The sequence below is a fragment of the Heteronotia binoei genome, chromosome 15 (genome assembly GCF_032191835.1).
Source record: "Heteronotia binoei isolate CCM8104 ecotype False Entrance Well chromosome 15, APGP_CSIRO_Hbin_v1, whole genome shotgun sequence".
NCBI lineage: Eukaryota > Metazoa > Chordata > Lepidosauria > Squamata > Gekkonidae > Heteronotia > Heteronotia binoei.
Genome location: NC_083237.1, coordinates 2,190,664 through 2,212,477, shown reverse-complemented (window position 1 = coordinate 2,212,477; position 21,814 = coordinate 2,190,664). Strand labels below are relative to the sequence as shown.

The window sequence follows — 21,814 nt, the reverse complement described above, 5'->3', positions numbered from 1 at the left end:
TGGAGGTCCCTTCCAACTCTAGGATTCCTCCCCCTGCCGCCCTGCCCAGAGATGCTGGGGAAAGGGCTGCAGGGGGGGGGGGTCGCTGGGATGCTGGGGAGTAGGCAAGGGGAAGAGCAAGAAGGTGGGCAGAGGAGGGGAGGGGCTCCCAAACCTGCAACCAGCCCTGCCCCTGGGCCACATTGGGTTTGGGGGCTGTGATCCAAGGGGGGGGGTCTCCATTGTACTGCACTGATGCCCTTTGCATGGGAGGGGAGGAGGTGGCTTCCACCCAAGGAGGCCAGCTGTGGAGGCGAGCGGCTTTTGCCCAGCAAGGCAACAGACGTCTCGAATCCAAACCAGACTGGACCTAGGGTTGCCAAGTCCCATTCAAGAAATATCTGGGGACTTTGGGGGTGGAGCCAGGAGAGTTTGGGGGTGGAGCCAGGAGCAAGGGTACGACAAGCATCATTGAACTCCAAAGGGAGTTCTGGCCATCACATTGGAAGGGAACGCACACCTTTTAAATGCCTTCCCTCCATTGGAAATAATGAAGGATAGGCACACCTTCTTTGGGGGCTCATAGAATTGGACCCCTTTTGAAACTTGGAGGGTGTTTTGAGGAGAGGCATTATGCTATGCTGCAAATCTGGTGCTTCTACATCAAAGAATAGCGCCCCTCCCCCAAAGCCCCAGATACCCATGGATCAATTCTCCATTATCCCCTATGGGAATCGGTCTTCATAGGGAAAAATGGAGTGCCCAGCAGACATTCCCCCCCACCCCCGCTTTCTGATGACCCTGAAATGGGGAGAGGGCCTCCAAACCGGGGGATCCCCTGCCCCCACCTGGGGATGAGAACCCAAAGAAAAACCGTGACAAAATAACGAACGCAGTCACAAATTCGCTTGTAATTATTAATGTATGAAACGTCAAAGCATTTGATTGTCGTGATCCATTTCCAACAATGAGTATTTCAAGGGAAGTGCGTATAATTCAGCTGCAAAACGCATCTAAGCACAATTGCATCGAATAGTTTAAAGTGCTTAGTGCTACAAAGTGCTTGTAAGTCAGAGTGCCTGTGCAGATTTTTCTTCCAAAAGGAATACATCTCAACATTCCCTGATGTCCCTCTGACGGAGCCTGGAGCGGACAGGACGCTTGTCGCACGTTTCCACGGTCTTTATCAAAGAGGGATATCCAACAAGTTGTATTTCACAATGGCTACATAATGTATATGTTTGCTTTAGGTAGCCCTTGTGAAATACAACGGTGCGACAAGCGTCCTGTCGGCTCCAGGCTCCGTCAGAGGGACGTCGGGGAATCTTCAGATATATTCCTTCTGGAAGAAAAATCTGCACAGGCACTCGGACTTACAAGCACTTTGTAGCACTAAGCACTTTAAACTATTCGATGTAATTGCGCTTAGATGCGTTTTGCAAATGAATTATACGCACTTCCCTTAAAATACTAAATTTTGGAATGGATCATGACCATCAAATACTGTGACGTTTCATACATTAATAATTACAAGCGAATTTACTATTGTATTCGTTATTTTGTCACGGTTTTTAAGAACATAAGAGAAGCCATGTTGGATTAGGCCAATGGCCCCTCCAGCCCAACACTCTGTGTCACATAAGAACATAAGAGAAGCCATGTTGGATCAGGCCAATGGCCCCTCCAGTCCGACACTCTGTGTCACATAAGAACATAAAAGAAGCCATGTTGGATCAGGCCAATGGCCCCTCCAGTCCAACACTCTGTGTCACATAAGAACATAAGAGAAGCCAGGTTGGATCAGGCCAATGGCCCCTCCAGTCCGACACTCTGTGTCACATAAGAACATAAGAGAAGCCATGTTGGATCAGGCCAATGGCCCCTCCAGTCCGACACTCTGTGTCACATAAGAACATAAGAGAAGCCATGTTGGATCAGGCCAATGGCCCCTCCAGTCCAACGCTCTGTGTCACATAAGAACATAAGAGAAGCCAGGTTGGATCAGGCCAATGGCCCATCCAGTCCGACACTCTGTGTCACATAAGAACATAAGAGAAGCCCTGTTGGATCAGGCCAGTGGCCCATCCAGTCCAACACTCTGTGTCACATAAGAACAGAAGAGAAGCCATGTTGGATCAGGCCAAAGGCCCATCCAGTCCAACACTCTGTGTCACATAAGAACATAAGAGAAGCCAGGTTGGATCAGGCCAATGGCCCCTCCAGTCCAACGCTTTGTGTCACATAAGAACATAAGAGAAGCCAGGTTGGATCAGGCCAATGGCCCCTCCAGTCCAACACTCTGTGTCACATAAGAACATAAGAGAAGCCATGTTGGATCAGGCCGATGGCATCCAGTCCAACACTCTGTGTCACATAAGAACATAAGAGAAGCCAGGTTGGATCAGGCCAATGGCCCATCCAGTCCAACACTCTGTGTCATATAAGAACATAAGAGAAGCCAGGTTGGATCAGGCCAATGGCCCATCCAGTCCGACACAGTGTTGGACCTCTGCTCCATATTTTTATCCAATCCCCTCATAAAGGTGGCTAGCTTGTAGCCGCCGCCACCTCCTTCGGGGTGATTTTCTTTGGGTTCTCATCCTACGTGATTCTCTGTATTGTATTTTCCCACCTGGGGAATGGCAGCTCTAATTGGACCCAGGGTGCCAAAGCAAAGGCATGATTGAATTGGTTCGATTTTTGGAGGGGCGTTCTGCAGCCCCTGGCCGTGTGAGACAAGGCAGGTTGACAGTGCCCCCCCCCCTTCTCACCCCTCCCGCATCCACAGTGGGCAGAAATCAAACCATTAAATTTCCCTGCCTGTCCTGCAGCAGAACCGAGCCAGGAAGAGCCAGAGCGGAGGAGAGCTCTCTGGGCCACCATGGCCTCATGCTTCCTTTGCAAAGGCTTCTGGGAGGGCGGCCTCGGCCAGGGCTGAGCGTACGGAAGGTGAGGGGTGCTGTGGCGCTGACGCTCTGCCTCTTCCCTTTCAGAAATATCGTTACCAAGATGAAGACAGCCCCCCGCTGGAGCACAGCCCCGCCCACCTCCCCAACCAGGTAAAGGCCCCTGAGCTGGTCCACGTGGCGGAGAAGAACCTGTCCCAGATCGAGAGTGTCCACGGCTACGTGTCCCACTCGCACATCTCCCCCATGAAGGTAGGAAGGGGGGGCGCGGGCGCCCCGGCCAGGAGAGGGGACGCCGCCCAGCCGCCGCCACCGTGGGCATACCTGGCCCCGCCCGCCCCTGCCATGCCCGCCCTCCACCACCACACCTGCACCCACTCACAGCCTGCCACGGAGCCTGTGGGCATCACAAAGTCCCTGTGGCGCTTGTGTGTCTTTCTTCACGTGTCAGTGTGCTCTCCAGGAGCGGGTTGCATGTCAGGACGCATGTGGGCCTCCGGAGGTGTGCTCTTTGGGTGTGTGTGTGTGAGTGGTGGATCTGGTGATGGTATGACGAATGGAATGGAGGCCACCTCTGGAAGCGCAGGAGGGGGCAAAGGTGGGTGGGGGGGCTGCAACTTCGTGGAGGTTCTGCTTGCCGTGCAGGGAGGTCCCGGCTATCTCCAGGGAAGAGCATCGGGGAGCAGGGCGGGAGTGGCCCAACTGTGGCTTGGAAGCCTCATGTGGCTTTCACACACATTGTGTGGCTCTCGAAGCCCCCACCACCCTGTCTTGGAGAAGGCGTTTGCCTCTTTAAATCACTTCGCCAAGCCAGCCAGCGGCTTAGAGAAGGCATTTAAAGTTAAAGTTGCTTTCTTTGCACATTTACCTCCCTCCTCTCTCCCCATCTATTTGCCTTCCTTCCTTCCTTCCTTCCTTCCTTCCTTCCTTCCTTCCTTCCTTCCTTCCTTCCTTCCTTCCTTCCTTCCTTCCTTCCTTCCTTCCTTCCTTCCTTCCTTGTCTTGCAGCTCTCAAACATCTGACATCTATTCTATGTGGCTCTTACATTAAGCAAGTTTGGCCACCCCTGGAGAAGGGGATGTGAGAGGCGGCTGCCAGTCTAGTAGACAAGACTGACTTTGGCGGATCGATTGTCTGATTCAGGGCTTCTTTGGGGGGTTTTTTGCAGCAGGAGCTCCTTTGCATATTAGACCACACCCCTCTGATCTAGCCAATCCTCCAAGAGCTTACAGGGCTCTTAGTACAGCCCTTACCGTAAACTCCAGGAGGATTGGCTACATCGCAGGGGTGTAGCCTAATATGCAAAGGAGTTCCTGCTACAAAAAAAGCCCTGGACTCTGATTAAGCAGAAGACAGCTTCTTGTTTGTGTGTCCTTTGGGAAGGAGTCAGGTCTGAGCGGGGTGGAATTCTAGCAGGAGCTCCTTTGCATATTACGCCACACCCCCCTGAGGTAGCCAATCCTCCAAGAGCTTACAAAAAAGTACCTTGTAAGCTCTTGGAGGACTGGCTACATCAGGGGTGTGTGGCCTAATATGCAAAAGAGCTCCTGCTCGGATTCCACCCCGCTTGGCATGCAGAAGGTCCCAGGTTCAATCCCCGGCATCTCCACTGAGAAGGACCAGGCAGGAGGTGATGGGAAAGACCTCTGTCTCAGACCCTGGAGACTAAAGGAGAAGGGCTGTGGCTCAGTGGCAGAGCCTCTGCTTGGCATGCAGAAGGTCCCAGGTTCAATCCCCGGCATCTCCAGTTAAAGGACCAGGCAGGAGGTGATGGGAAAGACCTCTGCCTGAGACTCTGGAGACAAAAGGAGAAGGGCTGTGGCTCAGTGGCAGAGCCTCTGCCTGGCATGCAGAAGGTCCCAGGTTCAATCCACGGCATCTCCCCTTAGAAGGCCCATGAAGGAGGTGATGGGAAATACGTCTGTCTCAGACCCTGGAGACTAAAGGAGAAGGGCTGTGGCTCAGTAGCAGAGCCTCTGCTTGGCATGTAGAAGGTCCCAGGTTCCATCCCCGGCATCTCCCCTTAGAAGGACCAGGCAGGAGGTGACGGGAAAGACCTCTGCCTGAGACTCTGGAGACAAAAGGAGAAGGGCTGTGGCTCAGTGGCAGAGCCTCTGCCTGGCATGCAGAAAGTCCCAGGTTCAATCCCCGGCATCTCCCTTAGAAGGAGCAGGCAGGAGGTGATGGGAAAGACCTCAGCCTGAGACCCTGGAGACTAAAGGAGAAGGGCTGTGGCTCAGTAGCAGAGCCTCTGCTTGGCATGTAGAAGGTCCCAGGTTCCATCCCCGGCATCTCCCCTTAGAAGGACCAGGCAGGAGGTGATGGGAAAGACCTCTGCCTGAGACTCTGGAGACAAAAGGAGAAGGGCTGTGGCTCAGTGGCAGAGCCTCTGCCTGGCATGCAGAAGGTCCCAGGTTCAATCCACAGCATCTCCCCTTAGAAGGCCCATGAAGGAGGTGATGGGAAATACGTCTGTCTCAGACCCTGGAGACTAAAGGAGAAGGGCTGTGGCTCAGTGGCAGAGCCTCTGCCTGGCATGCAGAAGGTCCCAGGTTCAATCCCCAGCATCTCCCCTTAGAAGGACCAGGCAGGAGGTGATGGGAAAGACCTCTGCCTGAGACCCTGGAGAACAAAGGAGAAGGGCTGTGGCTCAGTGGCAGATCCTCTGCCTGGCATGCAGAAGGTCCCAGGTTCAATCTCCAGCATCTCCCCTTAGAAGGACCAGGCAGGAGGTGATGGGAAAGACCTCTGTCTCAGACCCTGGAGAACAAAGGAGAAGGGCTGTGGCTCAGTGGCAGAGCCTCTGCTTGGCATGTAGAAGGTCCCAGGTTCAATCCCCGGCATCTCCAGTTAAGGGACCAGGCAGGAGGTGATGGGAAAGACCTCTGCCTGAGACCCTGGAGACTAAAGGAGAAGGGCTGTGGCTCAGTGGCAGAGCCTCTGCCTGGCATGCAGAAAGTCCCAGGTTCAATCCCCGGCATCTCCCTTAGAAGGAGCAGGCAGGAGGTGATGGGAAAGACCTCTGCCAGAGACCCTGGCAAGCTGCTGTTGGCCTGAGCAGGCAATACTGCCCTCAACGGACCAAAGGCCTGGTTCAGTAGAAAGCAGCTTCCTACGTTGATATGAAGCCACCAGCACCCTCTGGTATGTCGCTCCCACTTAGGAGAGAGTGTGGGATTCTTATTTGTGCATGGAGTGGCGTTTGCGTATGAGGAGCATGTGTGTGTGTGTGTGTGTGTAGCACATCTGTGTGTGCTTCTTGTTACAAGGCGATGAATGAGTCAGCTCAAGGTAGTCATCTCTGCTAGCGTATTTGCTTTTCGCACTGTGGGCGTGCCAGGGTGTGTGTGAGAGCACGTGCGAGCTGAGGACGTACTCGCCGGGAAGCTGAAGCCAGCCTTGGCTTCCATGCACAGTGCTTGCGCTCGTCCTCCATCATGTTGTCGTGTGTGCACAGGAAAATGTTTCTGCGGGTTTTGGTCCTAAGAATGCTTTTAGAGAGCCGGGCAGGTGTGCCGTAGTAGATGCAGTGAGTGCCGCAGGGCACAGGTAGCTTTCAGAGGGGATGAGGGAGATTCGTGGAGGAGAGGTCTCTCGGTGGTGTTAGTGGACGCTGGCCATGAAGACTGTAGTAAACTTCCGAATCCCAGAACCAGGAGGCAACATCAGGGGAAGGCCCTGTTGCTGGACCTCTGGTTGGGCACTGTGTGAGACAGGAGGCTGGACCAGATGGACCCTCCCTGGTCTGATCCAGCAGGGCTCTTCTGAGGTTCTTCTCAGGGGAAGGCCCCAGCCTCTCTGCCCTGTTGTTGGCCCTCCAGAGGAACTGGCTGGCCACTGTGTGAGACTGGAGGCTGGACTAGATGGACCCTCACTGGTCTGATCCAGCAGGGCTCTTCTGATGTTCTTCTCAGGGGAAGGCCTCGGCCTCTCTGCCCTGTTGTTGGCCTTCCAGAGGAACTGGTTGGCCTCTGTGTGAGACAGGATGCTGGACCAGATGGACCCTCACCGGTCTGATCCAGCAGGGCTCTTCTGATGTTCTTCTCAGGGGAAGGCCTCGGCCTCTCTGCCCTGTTGTTGGCCCTCCAGAAGAACTGGCTGGCCACTGTGTGAGACAGGAGGCTGGACTAGATGGACCCTCACTGGTCTGATCCAGCAGGGCTCTTCTGATGTTCTTCTCAGGGGAAGGCCTCGGCCTCTCTGCCCTGTTGTTGGCCTTCCAGAGGAACTTGTTGGCCTCTGTGTGAGACAGGATGCTGGACCAGATGGACCCTCACCGGTCTGATCCAGCAGGGCTCTTCTGATGTTCTTCTCAGGGGAAGGCCTCGGCCTCTCTGCCCTGTTGTTGGCCCTCCAGAGGAACTGGGTGGCCACTGTGTGAGACAGGATGCTGGACCAGATGGACCCTCACCGGTCTGATCCAGCAGGGCTCTTCTGAGGTTCTTCTCAGGGGAAGGCCTCGGCCGCTCTGCCCTGTTGTTGGCCCTCCAGAGGAACTGGGTGGCCTCTGTGTGAGACAGGATGCTGGACTGGATGGACCCTCACTGGCTGGATCCAGAAGGGCTCATCTTATGTTCTTATCAGGGGAAGGCCTCGGCCTCTTGGCCCTGTTGTTAGCCCTCCAGAGGAAGTGTTTGGCCATTGTGTGAGACAGGAGGCTGGTCTGGTCCAGCAGGGCTCTTCCAGTGTTCCTATGAAGACCTCGGCCTCTCTGCCCTGTTGTTGGCCTTCCAGAAGAACTGATTTGCCACTGGGTGAGGCAGGAGACTGTACTAGATGGACCCTCACTGGTCTGATCCATCAGGACTCTTCCAATACTCTTCTTGGGAAGGACTTGGCCTCTCTGCCATTTGTTGGCCCTGCTAGATGGCCATCTGACAGCAATGAGGATCCTGTGAATGTAGGGGGAGCTGTTTGTGAGTTTTCTGCATTGTGCAGGGGGTTGGACTAGATGACCCTAGAGGTCCCTTCCAACTCTAGGATTCTATGAACTTCCTGACCGTTAGAGCGGTTCCTCAGTGGAACAGGTTTCCTCCTTGGGAGGTGGTGGGCTCTCCTTCCTTGGAGGTTTTTAAGCAGAGGCTAGATGGCCATCTGACAGCAATGAGGATCCTGTGAATGTAGGGGGAGGTGTTTGTGAGTTTCCTGCATTGTGCAGGGGGTTGGAGTAGATGACCCTGGAGGACCCTTCCAACTCTATGATTCTAGGATTCCAGAGGAACTGGTTGGCCCCTGTGTGAGGCAGGATGCTGGACTTGGTGGACTGTGGTCTGATGCAGCAAGGCTCTTCTGATTCTCTTAAGTTTTGTTCAAATCTGCTCTGCTGACTCTGCGGGAAACTTTTACATCTGGAGAGATGCACCAGTGGTGTTGAAGGTTTGCATGGCATCTTTGGCCACACGATTGTTTCAGAGTCCCCCCCGTGTATCAGGTGGAGTGTCTTTGGGCACCTCCGTATTCTTGGCACGTGGAAGGACATTTTTCTGCACATCGTGCGATTTGGCGATGCATTTTGTTCGTAGCACTTTCGGTTTATATGCAGCTTCCTAGCCTGTAATGGCCCCTCTCGGGTCCCACGACCGGTGTCCTCAGTTTGGAGTGACTTTCTGTCACGAGCTTCACGCAAACCCACTTTTTATAGTTTGGACTTTGCAGTTGGGGCATTTCAAATCATTCGCGTGAGCGGTCTCATTTTTGAGGACCCCCTCCCCCCGTTATTGGGCATCAAGTTGTTGTAATCAGACAGGAAAATTTGAGGGGCTTGTAATGTCACAGGGTGGCTGAAATTACTCTTGGGGGCTTTATTGTGTCTGGTTATAGGCTCAACCATTTGCCAGCACCCCCCCCCCCCCGAAGGGAAGAGGTGTGATTTTAAATTCAACCAAATATGAGAACAGATTATGTAGGATATGTTATCACAGCCAGAGTTCATTACTTGTTGTCGATTTTCTGGGCTGTATGGCCATGGTCTTTACACGTCAGGTCTCACAGTGCCAAGACCAGGCCATACAGCTCAGAAAATCGACAACGACTAAAAGTTCTGTACATGGGAATGAAAAAGGAGTCTTTTTAGTTGTAGAAGGTTCTGTGGACTGATGTCGTGGACTCTGGAAACTTGTCCTGATAGAAGCTGTTCCGTCTTTGTGATGCGGCAAGATTCTGTCTCTGGTCTTTTTAAAAAAAAGAAAGAAAAGAATGCAAGATGTTAATTCCACTTCAGATCACTATGAGCAGAAGGAATAGTCGCCCCTTAAGAACTAGCAAGCATGTATTTATTTTTTAAAAATAACGAAGACGGCCAGGATTTCCCGCAGCCTGATGGGTAGGATAGGCACAGTCTGAGAAGCCAGATTCTCTGTTTTGTGGAAGTGAAGCAGGAAATGTCATCTGGGTTTGCGCTGAGCGGGGATGTGCGTATGTTTTAGCACTTTTCTGCACACTTTGCACATGTGTGTGTGTGTACTGTGTGTGTGCGTTCGTCTCTGGCTTCTTTGTCATCAGACTGTCCCGTTGTGTCTGCCGTGTCTGAACCCCACACACACACATCCACACCAGACCTCCTGCCACACGTAGCCTCTGCTCTCCACCTTTCCGAGAGGTATTTATGCTCAGGTGGGGTGGGGTGGATATGATGGAGGGGAGTCACAATTTGAAGGGGCGCCCCCCAAACTAAGAGACATACTGAAGATTATGAAGTCTTCATATGACTTTGGGAGAAGGGGGCAAAGAATCATTTATTTATTTTATTCACCTTAGATTTATACCCCGCCCTCACCGCGAGTGGACTCAGAATCTTTAACAGTCATGTTTTTAACAGTCATGTTAAAAACAACAATTTCCAGTTAACAATTCTGAAAACAATGAAAATTAAACAATTTAAAACTACATATTTTGGTGCTATTCAAGAATTTTGGTGTAGGCGAGTCAGATTATGTTGCTGTCATAGTTCTTCTGTTGATCTGTTGGCGGTCCTTCTGATGGTATCGCTCAGCAGGATAGAAGAGGTAGCCTTCTGCTGGAAAAGTTCAGTTTTACAGATCCTGCAGAATTGGGAGAGATTCTGCAGGGCTATTATGGCCTCTGGGAGAGCATTCTGCAGCTTTGGTGCTGCCACCGAGAAGGCCCTGGCTTGTGTAGAGCTTAGTCTCCCTCGGTCCGGGGATGGATAGCAGATTTTGAGCTCCCGAACGCAGTGCTCTCTGGGGAACATGTGGGGAAAGGAGATCCCATAGATAGGTCCTCGACCATATAGGGCAACTCATATAAGAATGGGAGGGGGACGCATTGCGTACTGCCCTCCCTTCCAGAAAACAATTCCAAAGTGTGGGGGAGATTCTGATACATGTTGCTGATGATAAACGTATCTCTACGGGGTGTCAAAGGTCCCCCACCCGCATTGAATGAGCTGATCTTATGTTAAGAGGGCCGTACTCTTAAGCCTGGCTTCTCAGAGCAGAAACTAGATTCCGGTGGGTCTCTGTGTTGGTCTGAAGCGGCAGATCAAAGTTTGAGTCTAGCAGCAGCCTTAAAGAAGACCATCAGAGTTTAATTCTGGGTATCAGTTTTCGTGGGCGCGCGCACAAATGCTTATATCCCAAATGAAACTTTGTCGGTCGTAAAAGTGCCTGGACTTCGACTTTGTTCCAGAGCGGAAACTGTCCCTTTCCCTGACTTCTGTGTGTCCAGAGAGTCAGCGTGCTTTGCGGATCTCGAATTGATAATTCTCAGCAACGGTCCTGTGAAGCCGAACAAGATTACTGCTCTCCATGAAACGTCTGCAAGGCATCTGAAGGAGGGGAGGGGAAATTGTTTGAAAGGGGCGGGGTGACTGGACGTGCGCACCATCTTTCCCAAAAGGATATGTCTTTGTGAGGATGGGGGAGCTGCATCGATTGCGTTTCCAAAGGCAGTAGCTAGTGGGGCGGCATTTGACTGACTTGGAGGAGATGTCATGGCAACCACGCAGCTCTTGACTGCAGTCTTAAAAGGCTGCAAGCTTGAGACCGGTTTTACTAGCCAGGGAAAGTATGCAAACTGGCTAGCCAGGGAAAGTATGGCCCTTCAGCAGCCCTGATTTCTTTGGGTCGTTGCAGGATCTGCCAGCAACTGTCTATATCTCATTGGCATGTCAGGGTGTGTGTGTGTGTGTGGATTTTGCTCTTCTGGTTAGCAGAGTTTGCAAGTTATATCTTCCCTTATATACCAGGCATCTGCCTTAGGAAGTTATATCTTCCCTTATATACCAGGCATCTTCCCTTATATACCAGGCATCTGCCTTCTTTAGAGTTTAAAGGTAGTCCCCTGTGCAAGCAGCAGTCATTTCCGACTCTGGGGTGACGTTGCTTTCACAACGTTTTCACAGCAGACTTTTTATGGGGTGGTTTGCCGTTGCATTCCCCAGTCATTTCCACTTTCCCCCCAGCAAGCTGGGAACTCCTTTGACTGACCTCAGAAGGATGGAAGGCTGAGTCGACCTCAAACCAGCTACCTGAAAACCCAGCTTCCACCGGGGATTGAACTCAAGTCATGAGCAGAGCTTAGGACTGCAGTACTGCAATTTTACCACTCTGCGCCATGGGGCTCTTTTGTTGGTCTTAAGGAAAGGAAAGGTCCCCTGTGCAAGCACCAGTTGTTTCCGACTCTGGGGTGATGTTGCTTTCACAACGTTTTCATGGCAGACTTTTTACGGGTTGCTTTGCCATTGCCTTCCCCAGTCATCTACACTGGGGACTCCTTTGACCAACCTTGGAAGGATGGAAGGCTGAGTCAACCTTGAGCCGGCTACCTGAACCCAGCTTCCGCCGGGATCGAACTCAGGTCGTGAGCAGAACTTAGGACTGCGGTACTGCAGCTTTACCACTCTGCGCCACGGGGCTCTTTGCTTTAGAACTTGGCATTGTGTTAATGCATTTCTGTTGGGTTTGTCGATTGGGGGAAATGCTGGCAAGAGCTAACGAAATATTTAATCAGTTGACAATTTTTGAAAAAAATATATTACTGAAATACAAAACGACTACAGTCCAAAAGCTAGACACTGCAAATGACATTCACACAATGTCTAAAATGAATTGATTTCTGGGTTTCCAGAAAGGTACCAAAAGACTCAGTCCTCAATCAGAGAAGCCTCAAGGGGAGATTACAATGTGACATTCCTGAATTGGAGTTCATTCGCCAATTCAGAACAGTGGACCCTGCCAGGGCTGTGCAGAGACACAGGACTGGTACCTTGCTGTAGATTTTCTGCCCCTAAGCATTTCATAGAATCCCAGGGTTGGAAGGGGCCATACGGACCATCTGGTCCAACCCTCTGCTCAATGCAGGATCAGCCTAGAGCATCCTTGACAAGTATTTCTCCAGCCGCTGCTTAAAGCAGGGGTGTCAAGCATGTAGTTCAGGGGCTGAATCAGGCCCCCAGAGGGCTCCTATCGCCCCCGAGCAAATGACTGTCATCTGCTTCCTTCTCTCTCTCTCTTGCTTCCTTCTGCTTAACAGCTTGCTCTGTTTTCTCCATTGGCTGAGGCTCCTCCCTTGGGAAGGAAGGAGGGAGGGAGAGCTTGCTTTACCGGGCTCTCTGAGTTGCACAGCAATTGAGCCAAGCCTCTCTTCCTTCTGTTGGCTGAGGCTCTTCCTTCTCTGGAGAGCCAGTTTGGTGTAGTGGTTAAGTGTGCGGACTCTTATCTGGGAGAACTGGGTTTGATTCCCCACTCCTCCACTTGCACCTGCTAGCATGGCCTTGGGTCAGCCATAGCTCTGGCAGAGGTTGTCTTTGAAAGGGCAGCTGCTGGGAGAGCCCTCTCAGCCCCACCCACCTCAAAGGGTGTCTGCTGTGGGGGAGGAAGGCAAAGGAGATTGTGAGCCGCTCTGAGACTCTTGAGTGGAGGACAGGATATAAATCCAATATCTTCATCTACCTCACAGGGTGTCTTTTGTGGGGGAGGAAGGGAAAGGAGATTGTGGGCCGCTCTGAGACTCTGTCCTTGAAAGGGCAGCTTCTCTGAGAGCCCTCTCAGCCCCACCCACCTCACAGGGTGTCTGTTGTGGGGGAGGGAAAGGAGATTGTGAGCCGCTCTGAGACTCTTTGGAGTGGAGGGCGGGATATAAATCCAATATCTTCTTCATCTTCTTCTTCCTTCTGTTGGCTGGGGCTCCCCCCCAGTCCCCTGGGGTATGGAAGGAAAGAGTCAGAGCTTCCTTTGCTCAGCTCGCTGGATACCATGGGAGAAATACAAAGAAAGCATCTTTAAGACCAATGAGTGCTAACGTTTTAAGCATGTTTTAAGTTGTTGTTTTTTTTTAAATCTTTGTGTTTGTCTGTGTTCTTTATAAAATTTATATCTCTGCTACCTGATGTTAAATAGCTACACACATGGCCCAGCCCAACAAGGTCTCATGTAGCCTGGTGGCTGAGAGGTGATCTGATCACCATCTTCAAGGACTTGAAGGGCTGTCCTATAGAGGATGGGGTGGAATTGTTTTCTGTGACCCTGGAAGGTAGGACCAGAACCAATGGATTGACATTAAATCAAAAGAGTTTCCGGCTCAGCATTAGGAAGAACTTCCTGACCATTAGAGCAATTCCTCAGTGGAATACGCTTCCTTGGGATGTGGTGGGCTCTCCTTCCTTGGAGGTTTTTCAACAGAGGCTGGATGGCCATCTGACAGCAATGAAGATCCTGTGAATTTAGGGGGAGGGGTTTGTGAGTTTCCTGCATTGTGCAGGGGGTTGGACTAGATGACCCTGGAGGTCCCTTCCAGCTCTAGGATTCTATGATTCTAATCCAGTTTTTCTGCTGCAGACCAACTTGGCTGCTGACTGAAACGACCAACAGGAACGCTTCCTGTTGTTCCTTGTTATTCTGTAGAATTTCCTCAGTAAGTTTAGCCATTTCATCTGGACCCCAAGGTCCGACTGACGTTTCCCAGATGCCCGGTAAATAACACTGGCTCCGATCCTTAGCTACTGACATTTTGTCAGATTCCAGATCTGTTGGGAATACAATTATCAGTCCACCCCAAAGCCTGTTCAGTCTTGTTGCAAACCTGCCTTATGCTTTGAGCTGCTGCGATAGCTATGGAATGTTCACAAAAATTCAGCGTACTTGGGGGGGAAATACTGGCACTAGATCATCTAGAAAATATAGTGCAGGGGCGGCCAACGGTAGCTCTCCAGATTTTTTTTTTTGCCTACAACTCCCATCAGCCCTAGCCAGCATGACCCATGGCTGGGGCTGATGGGAGTTGTAGGCAAAAAAACATCTGGAGAGCTACCGTTGCCCACCCCTGATATAGTGTGATGATTTCGGTTAGGGAAAGGAAGAGATCAGTTGTTGCGTGCACAGCTTGACAGCCATTCTGTTGACAGGAAGGGGAAAGGGAGAGAACTAGAAGAAGAACAAGAGAAGACTGCAGATTTATACCCCGCCCTTCTCTCTGAATCAGAGACTCAGAGCGGCTTACAATCTCCTTTATCTTCTCCCCTACAACAGACACCCTGTGAGGTGAGTGGGGCTGAGAGGGCTCTCACAGCAGCTGCCCTTTCAAGGACAGAGTCTCAGAGCGGCTCACAATCTCCTTTGCCTTCCTTCCCCACAACAGACACCCTATGAGGTGGGTGGGGCTGAGAGGGCTCTCACAGCAGCTGCCCTTTCAAGGACAACTCCTGCAATAGCTCTGGCTGACCCAAGGCCATTCCAGCAGGTGCAAGTGAGGAGTGGGGAATCAAACCTGGTTCTCCCAGATAAGAGTCCGCACACTTAACCACTGCACCAAACTATCAAGTGGATCTTCAGTTGGTTGGTAGAATTCTATCCAGAGAGTGCTTTTTACTGGCCCTTCACCCATCTGGATAATGTTAGTGCTGTTTCTCTGGGCTTTATCTGGAACTCATTACTCTTCAACTCATTACTCTTCAACTGGATGGGCCATTGGCCTGATCTAACATGGCTTCTCTTATGTTCTTATGTTCTTAACAGTCTTATCAGTGGACTTGGATAAAATTCAAAATGACCTGGATGGGCTGGGAAAGTGGGCTGAAACTAACAAAACAAAACACCAGAGAGTATACAAATGCAAATATCTGCCAAAAGGCATCTAATGCACATGTAGGATGGGAGATGCCAGGCCTGGCAGTAGGACAGGGGGAAGGGGTCTTGGGAGGGTATCTCCCCACAAGTTGAATGGGAGCCAGTAGCGTGATGCAGCTGCAAAAAAGGCAAATGTGATTTTAGGCTGCATTAATAGAAGTTGGATCACAAGAAGCAAGAGTTCTGCTCTGCTCTACACTAGTCAAGCATTTTGGGGGGGGCAAGGGTCGTTTTGTAGAAAAATAGGTCGTGGAGCTCATCCAGGGATTCTTATGCAACTGCACCTATTATTCAGTGGACAAGGTTGGAAGAAGGAGGTGGAACTCTCAGAAAGATTCAGGAGCTGTGCTCCTGTGAGTTCCTGCTGAATTTGAGGCCTGCTTGGGGATATCTAGTGGTGGGCGCCACAGTTTAGAAGAAGATATTGGATTTATATTCCGCCCTTCACTCTGAATCTCAGAGTCTAAGAGTGGCTGACAATCTCCTTTCCCTTCCTCCCCCTCAACAGACACCCTGTGAGGTAGGTGGGCTGAGACAACTCTCCCAGAAGCTACCCTTTCAAGGACAACTCTGCCAGAGCTATGGCTGACCCAAGGCCATGACAGCAGCTGCAAGTGGAGGAGTGGGGGAATCAAACCCAGTTCTCCCAGATAAGAGTCCGCACACTTCACCACTGCACCAAACTGGCAAATGAGTTATGCAGATGAGCTCCGGCACCTCTTTTTCTACAAAATGACCTCTGCTGTAAACACACACGCACACACTCGCATGTCAAGGAAACCCATCCCATGTCCGTCTGTCTCCACCGTGACTCTACAGTGATAGAGTTGGGGGTGGGAGCTGGGAACCCGGACTCCTGAGTTCTCTGCCCAAAGCAGGCTTTGGCTCAGTGGGAGAGTCTGCAAAAAGTTCCAAATTCAGTCCCCGACATCTCCAGTTAAAAAGGACCAGGCAGTAGGTGATGGGAAAGACCTCTCCCCGCCTGAGATCCTGGAGAGCCACTCCCAGTCTGAGTAGACAATACTGACATTGATGGACTAAGGATCTGTTTGGGGAGGGGCTGTGGCGGCTCAGTGGCAGAGCCCATCCAGTCCAACACTCTGTCACATAAGAACATGAGTTCTTATGTCTGGGGCAGTGATGCTCTGTATTTTTGGTGCTTGGGGGGTAGGCAACAGTGGGAGGGCTTCTAGTGCCCTGGCCCCACTGATGGACCTCCTGATGGCACCTGGTTTTTTTGGCCACTGTATGACACAGAGTGTTGGACTGGATCCATTGGCTTGATCCAACATGGCTTCTCTGATGTTCTTATGTCTGGGGCAGTGATGCTCGGTATTCTTGGTGGTTTGGGGGGGGGCAACAGTGGGAGGGCTTGTAGTGTCCTGGCCCCAATGATGGACCTCCTGATGGCACCTGGGTTTTTTGGCCACTGTGTGACACAGAGTGTTGGACAGGATTGGCCATTGGCCTGATCCAACATGGCTTCTCTTATGTTTTTAAGCCATGTTGGATCAGGCCAATGGCCCATCCAGTCCAACACTCTGGGTCACATAAGAACAGAAGAGAAGCCATGTTGGATCAGGCCATGGCCCATCCAGTCCAACACTCTGTGTCACACAGTGGCCAATATGTGTGTGTGTGTGTGTACACACACACACATATGTATATACTGTGGCTAATAGCCACTGATGGACCTCTGCTCGATATTTTTATCCAATCCCCTCTTAAAGCTGGCTATGCTTGTAGCCGCCACCACCTCCTGTGGCAGTGAATTCCACATGTTAATTGCCCTTTGGGTGAAGAAGGACTTCCTTTTATCCGTTTTAACCTGACTGCTCAACAATTTCATTGAATGCCCACAAGTTCTTGTATTGTGAGAAAAGGACTTCTTTCTCTACTTTCTCCATCCCTTGCATAATCTTGTAAACCTCTCTCATGTCACCCCGCAGTCGACGTTTCTCCAAGCTAAAGAGCCCCAAGTGTTTTAACCTTTCTTCATAGGGAAAGTGTTCCAAACCTTTAATCATTCTAGTTGCCCTTTTCTGGACTTTTTCCGATGCTATAATACCCTTTTTGTGGTGCGGTGATCAGATTTGTACACAGTATTCCAAAGGAGACCGCATCATCGATTTATATGGGGGCATTATGATACTAGCTGATTTATTTTCAATTCCCTCCCTAATAATTCCCAACATGGCATTGGCCTTTTTTATCGCACACTGTCTTGACATTTTCAGTGAGTTATCTACCACGACCCCAAGATCTCTCTCTTGGTCAGTCTCTGCCAGTTCACAACCCATCAACTTGTATTTGTAGCTGGGATTCTTGGCCCCAATGTGCATTACTTTGCACTTGGCCACATTGAACCTCATCTGCCACATTGACGCCCACTCACCCAGCCTCAACAGATCCCAGCCTCAGCCAGCCTCAACGGACCATACTGACTGTGACGGACCAGAGGCCTGACTTAGGAGAAGGCGTGTTCATGGGTGTGTTCTTTGGGGAGGGGCCATGGTGGCTCAGTGGCACAGCCTCTGCTTGGCATTCCAAAAAGCCCAGGTTCAGTCCATGCCAGTAGTCTGTAGAGGCCCTGCCTGTTAGAGTAGACAGTGCAGTGGCCAGGCCTCTGATTCAGCAGGAGCTCACCGGAGCGCAGCTCCTGAATCTTTCTGAGGGTTCCCCCTCTTCCTCCCCACCTATCTTGTCCATTGAATAGGAGGTGCAGCTGCGTAACAATCCCTGGATGAGGAGAACGGGCAGCCAGCCGCCAGGGCTTTGCCACGCCCCCAGCAGCCCTCACGAACCCCTGGAGAAGCCCATGCCACCCTTTCTCCACTTCTGATGTGATTTTGGACAGCGGCTGGCTTGCTGGCCTTTTGACTGTGAGAGAGGGGGCGGCCAAGGAGAGCCCCAGGCGAGCGAGGCCTGCTTGGACTGGCTGGATCTCTAACCAGCCCAAGCAGGCCTCGCTCGCCTGGGGCTCGCCTTTCTTGCATTGGGTTGCTTTTGGCTGGGTGGGGAGCAGCATATGATAACGAGTTATGCTCATGAGCTCCACCACCTATTTTTCTACAAAACGACCCCTCGCTGTGACCTTCATGGACCGTTTGTTTTGAGGGGGCGGCTCTGACTCGGTAGAAAGCAGCCTCCTGTGTTAAAACTTTTGCATCTTTCCTGATGTTGTTCAGGTGCTCAGAACTTCACCAGCGGGACTGCGTCTGTAGCTGAGTTTTTTATGCGTTAGGGCTGCCGCTGTTCATGGCCGTGTCTTTAGCTCGCCGGGCGCCCCTTCTTCTGGCAGGGGCTGTGGGGCAGGTGGCCCAGTTGGCCCCGCTCTTTCTCCGCTCGCCTGACCCGACCTCCCTTTTCTTCTTGGGATTTCCGTCCTGCTTCTAATCCCATCGGAAAGATGACCTCAGAGAGAGAGGTCTGTCCTGGCAGAAACGTTCCGCTCGCAATCCAATTAGCCTGAATGCCGCAGCAAGGATTGGAAAGGAAGGAAGGGTGGTGGTGGGGGGGAACGAACTACTTTTTTTGGGGGGGGGGTCTGTTGTGTTGCAGAGATGTGAGAAGGGCAGGTATGATTTAGAGGCACCTCTGCACTTCGGTGGCTGGCTTGTGGCAGTGGCAATTCCTGGTCTCCCAAGTCTTGGGGGAAGAGCCTGCTCTGTTTTTGCAAAGCTCACTGTGGCAAAGTTATCCCCGTGTCTGTTTCCAGTGGCCAGTTGTCTCTTGCAAAGAGAGTCACCCCAATGAGCGAGCGAGGAGTTCCTTCTGTCTTCCCAGGCTTCTCCATCCCCCTTCCAGGCCTTTCCCAGGAGCTTAAACACCGCCCCCCCCCAAAAGGTTTGCTGCAGACAGCTGTAGGATAAGCACGCCACCTTGTGGCTGCTCTGGATGATTGCAGCCCTCCGTTGAATTTCTTGCCCAGGACTCCAGAATTTTGCCTCCTCCCCACCCCCCTGGCCCTCCTTCTCTCCGCTTGCTCGAACCCACTGCTCTCCACCCCCCCCAGGCAAAAGAGGCGGAAGGGCCTGTTCTTTCTCCCTGCCACAGACCAGAAAAGGTCCAAGTGGGCAGCCGTGTTGGTCTGGAGCAGTTGAACAAAACAGGAGTCAAGGGGCACCTTTAAGACCAACCCGTTTTTCTTTAGAGCGTCAGCTTCCGTGCGCTCTTAAGCGCACTTCCTCAGACGAGGAATCCAGCGCAGTGAGCAAAGCCATACATGTATGTTATGTGCTATGTACGGCTTTGCTCCCTGTGCTGGATTCCTCGTCTGATGAAGTGCGCTTAAGAGCGCACGGAAGCTGACGTTCTAAATAAAAGACGGGTTGATGCACCCACATCCCCGTCTTGGGTCTCCCTGCAGCCTCCTCCTCTCCCCAGAAGACCTGCCATCCCAGCATCCCCTCCCTCTGCCGGAAGCCCTCCCCCTTTCCCCAGCATCTGGGGTCTCTTAGAAGCCAAAGGATGCTCCAAAGGGGTGGGGGGTGGGCTTTAGCTTTCTCACCCCCATCTCCCCGAGCCTGGAGGCTGCCAGCCTGGGGGCGGGGCTCCTGGGCAACCAGGGCCAGCGAGGGATGGGGGTGGCATTGCAGAGGAGAGCCGAGAACGGTGGGGGTGGGGTGGGGGGGGGGAAGGGGAGGAAGCCAAGGAGCTGGTCCTTCTCTTTGCAGAGGAAAGAGAATTTCCTCCGCCTTCTTTTCCTCTTCTTCCCCCCTCCAGGGCCAAATCCCCCCCCCTCCCCAATCCGGGTTTGCAAACACCAAGGGTGCCCCCTCTCCGTCCTAGTCAGCCAGGGCTGCTTTCTCTTTTTGCATCCTCTCTGCTGGGCAGGCTCCAGACGCTGGTCCAGCGGTGGGGGTGGGGGGGGGGGGGCGGGAAGAAGCAGCGGCAGCAAAGAGGGGGCAGCCGCCCTCCCTTGCTGGAAATTTCCCATTCCACCTGTTCCCCCCCCTCCCTCCCTGCCTCCCTCCCTCCCTCCTTCCCTCCCGCTCGCTCTGTTTTATTGAATTCTTTCTGGCCCATTGAGCAGGGAGAGGAGGAAATTGTTTGGCTTCCCGGTGGCCGCTCTTCTCCCTCCTCCACCTGAAGGGGCTCCGCGATGGAGATGGAGGCGAGCAGGAGGCCGGCGGCCGAGGAGGAGAGGGAGAAGGAGGAGGGCTAGGGCGGCCGGACCCCTACCCCTGCCCCGCCGGCGAAGCCTTCTCCCTGGCCCTGCTCCAGCCCGGGAGGGGAGAGGCGACCGGAGAGACCCCCCCCACCAGCCCAGCGACCGTTCGGAGGACCTCGGTGGGGCCCCATCTGAGCAGGACTCCTAGGCATTGCACATTCCGTCGCCCCTGGGAGATCATGTTCGTGTCGGTGTGGTACGCCAAGAAAATGGGACGGCGCTTTATTAGCAATGTGCGCAAAGCCAAGAAGCAGAGGAGCCGGCTCACGGTAGGGGGGGGGAGGGGAGACTTGGGGGGCTGGAGAAGGAGGCCTGGCTGTTTTCTTGGGGGGGGGCTGTGGAGGGGGAATGGTCCTTTCCCTTCTGTAGAGTCAAGGGCTGAGAAGCCATCTGCAAGAAAAGAGGGACTTGGGGGGGTGGCATTGGAGCACAGGGGGGGAGGAGAGGGCATTTGTGGGGGGCGGCCAGGGTCAGGCCAAGGACCAAGCGGCAGGGGTGGGGCCAGAGGGGTCTGGGGGGGGGTGTTGGTAAGAGCCCGGCCTCCTGGGTTCTCTGGAGGGTTTGGGGTGTGTCTGGGGGAGGGGGTGGAGACCTCTGGGGTGGCTGAGTTGGAAGCGGATGGGTGGGAGGGAGGGAGGGGTGGTGTCCAAGATGACAGTTGGGGGGGGGCTTGTGGTGGTAAACAAGCAGGCTTCTGTGATGGCCATTCTTGGGGGGGGGGGGGCGGAGGGTTGGCGGAGATGAAGGAGGCCCTTCTGGGTCTCTCTAGCCCTGACCCCCACCTTGGGTCCTGACCCAGAAAAGCCGTGTCTGGAATATCTTCCCGCTTCAGCTCTGCACCCCCCCCCCAGGGAAATTAAAGCTGCAGTAGTGGATGGGGGAGTGACCTCAGCCTTCGGAGCAGGAAAGGGGGGGGTGTTGGCAGAGCTATGGGGCAGAACGGGTGGGGAGGTGCGGAACAAGAGATCAGGACCAGGTTCCGGGGGTGCACAGACTCTAAGAACCTCCCAGAGCGGGGGGGGGGGGGGTTGAGGATACCACTGAGGGGAAGGTCATACTTGGGGCTGTGTTGAGGGGAGGGCAGAAACCCGGGGGGGGGGCTTCTCACTCAGCTGGTGAGGGTCACCAAGAGGCTGGAAGATGGGGCTGGGGTCACCTGCTCTCAGGGTGCGTGTCTGTACATGGATCCCAGGCTGTAGCCGGAGGTGGGGTTGAAAGTTAAGACTTGAAATGTTCTGGAGGGCTGAATATTTGGGCGGGGGAGGGGGACATGGCCTAGATGGGGTTCAAGCCACCTCCTTCAGCTGCTGTTTTGGGAATTCGGGAAGGTCTGCGGGTGGGCTCTTGGGTCTCTTGGGCAGCCCTTGGCCAGGCATCTTGGTGGGTTCCGAATTGCGACCGCCTTCTCCAGTCTGGATTTCCTCCCCGCCTGTGTGAATGGAGAGCAGTGTGTGTGTTGGGGGGGGGGGATGGGGGGGTTGAGTGCGTCAGCTTTGGAACCAGATGGCGTCAGTGTTTATACTGTACCTTTCCCTGAGTTATGAATGGAGCTCGAGGGGCCTCCGTGAATTGGGTGCCTAAATAGTGTTGGACTGTGGGGGGGCTCTAAAGGCAGTGACGACTCCCGCTTCACGGGGGTTGGAGGAACTAAAGGGAAGCAGGATCGGGGCTGC

The 21,814-nt window shown here is 53.0% G+C and overlaps 1 protein-coding gene across 1 annotated transcript in view; it reads left to right on the top strand.

Moving 5' to 3' along the window:
* The window catches only part of DLG4 (discs large MAGUK scaffold protein 4), a 197,866-nt gene that overhangs the window by 124,650 nt on the left and 51,402 nt on the right, over positions 1-21,814 (top strand). The window contains 1 exon segment of the mRNA XM_060254572.1: positions 2,973-3,137. Coding sequence (XP_060110555.1) covers positions 2,973-3,137 — 165 coding nt within the window.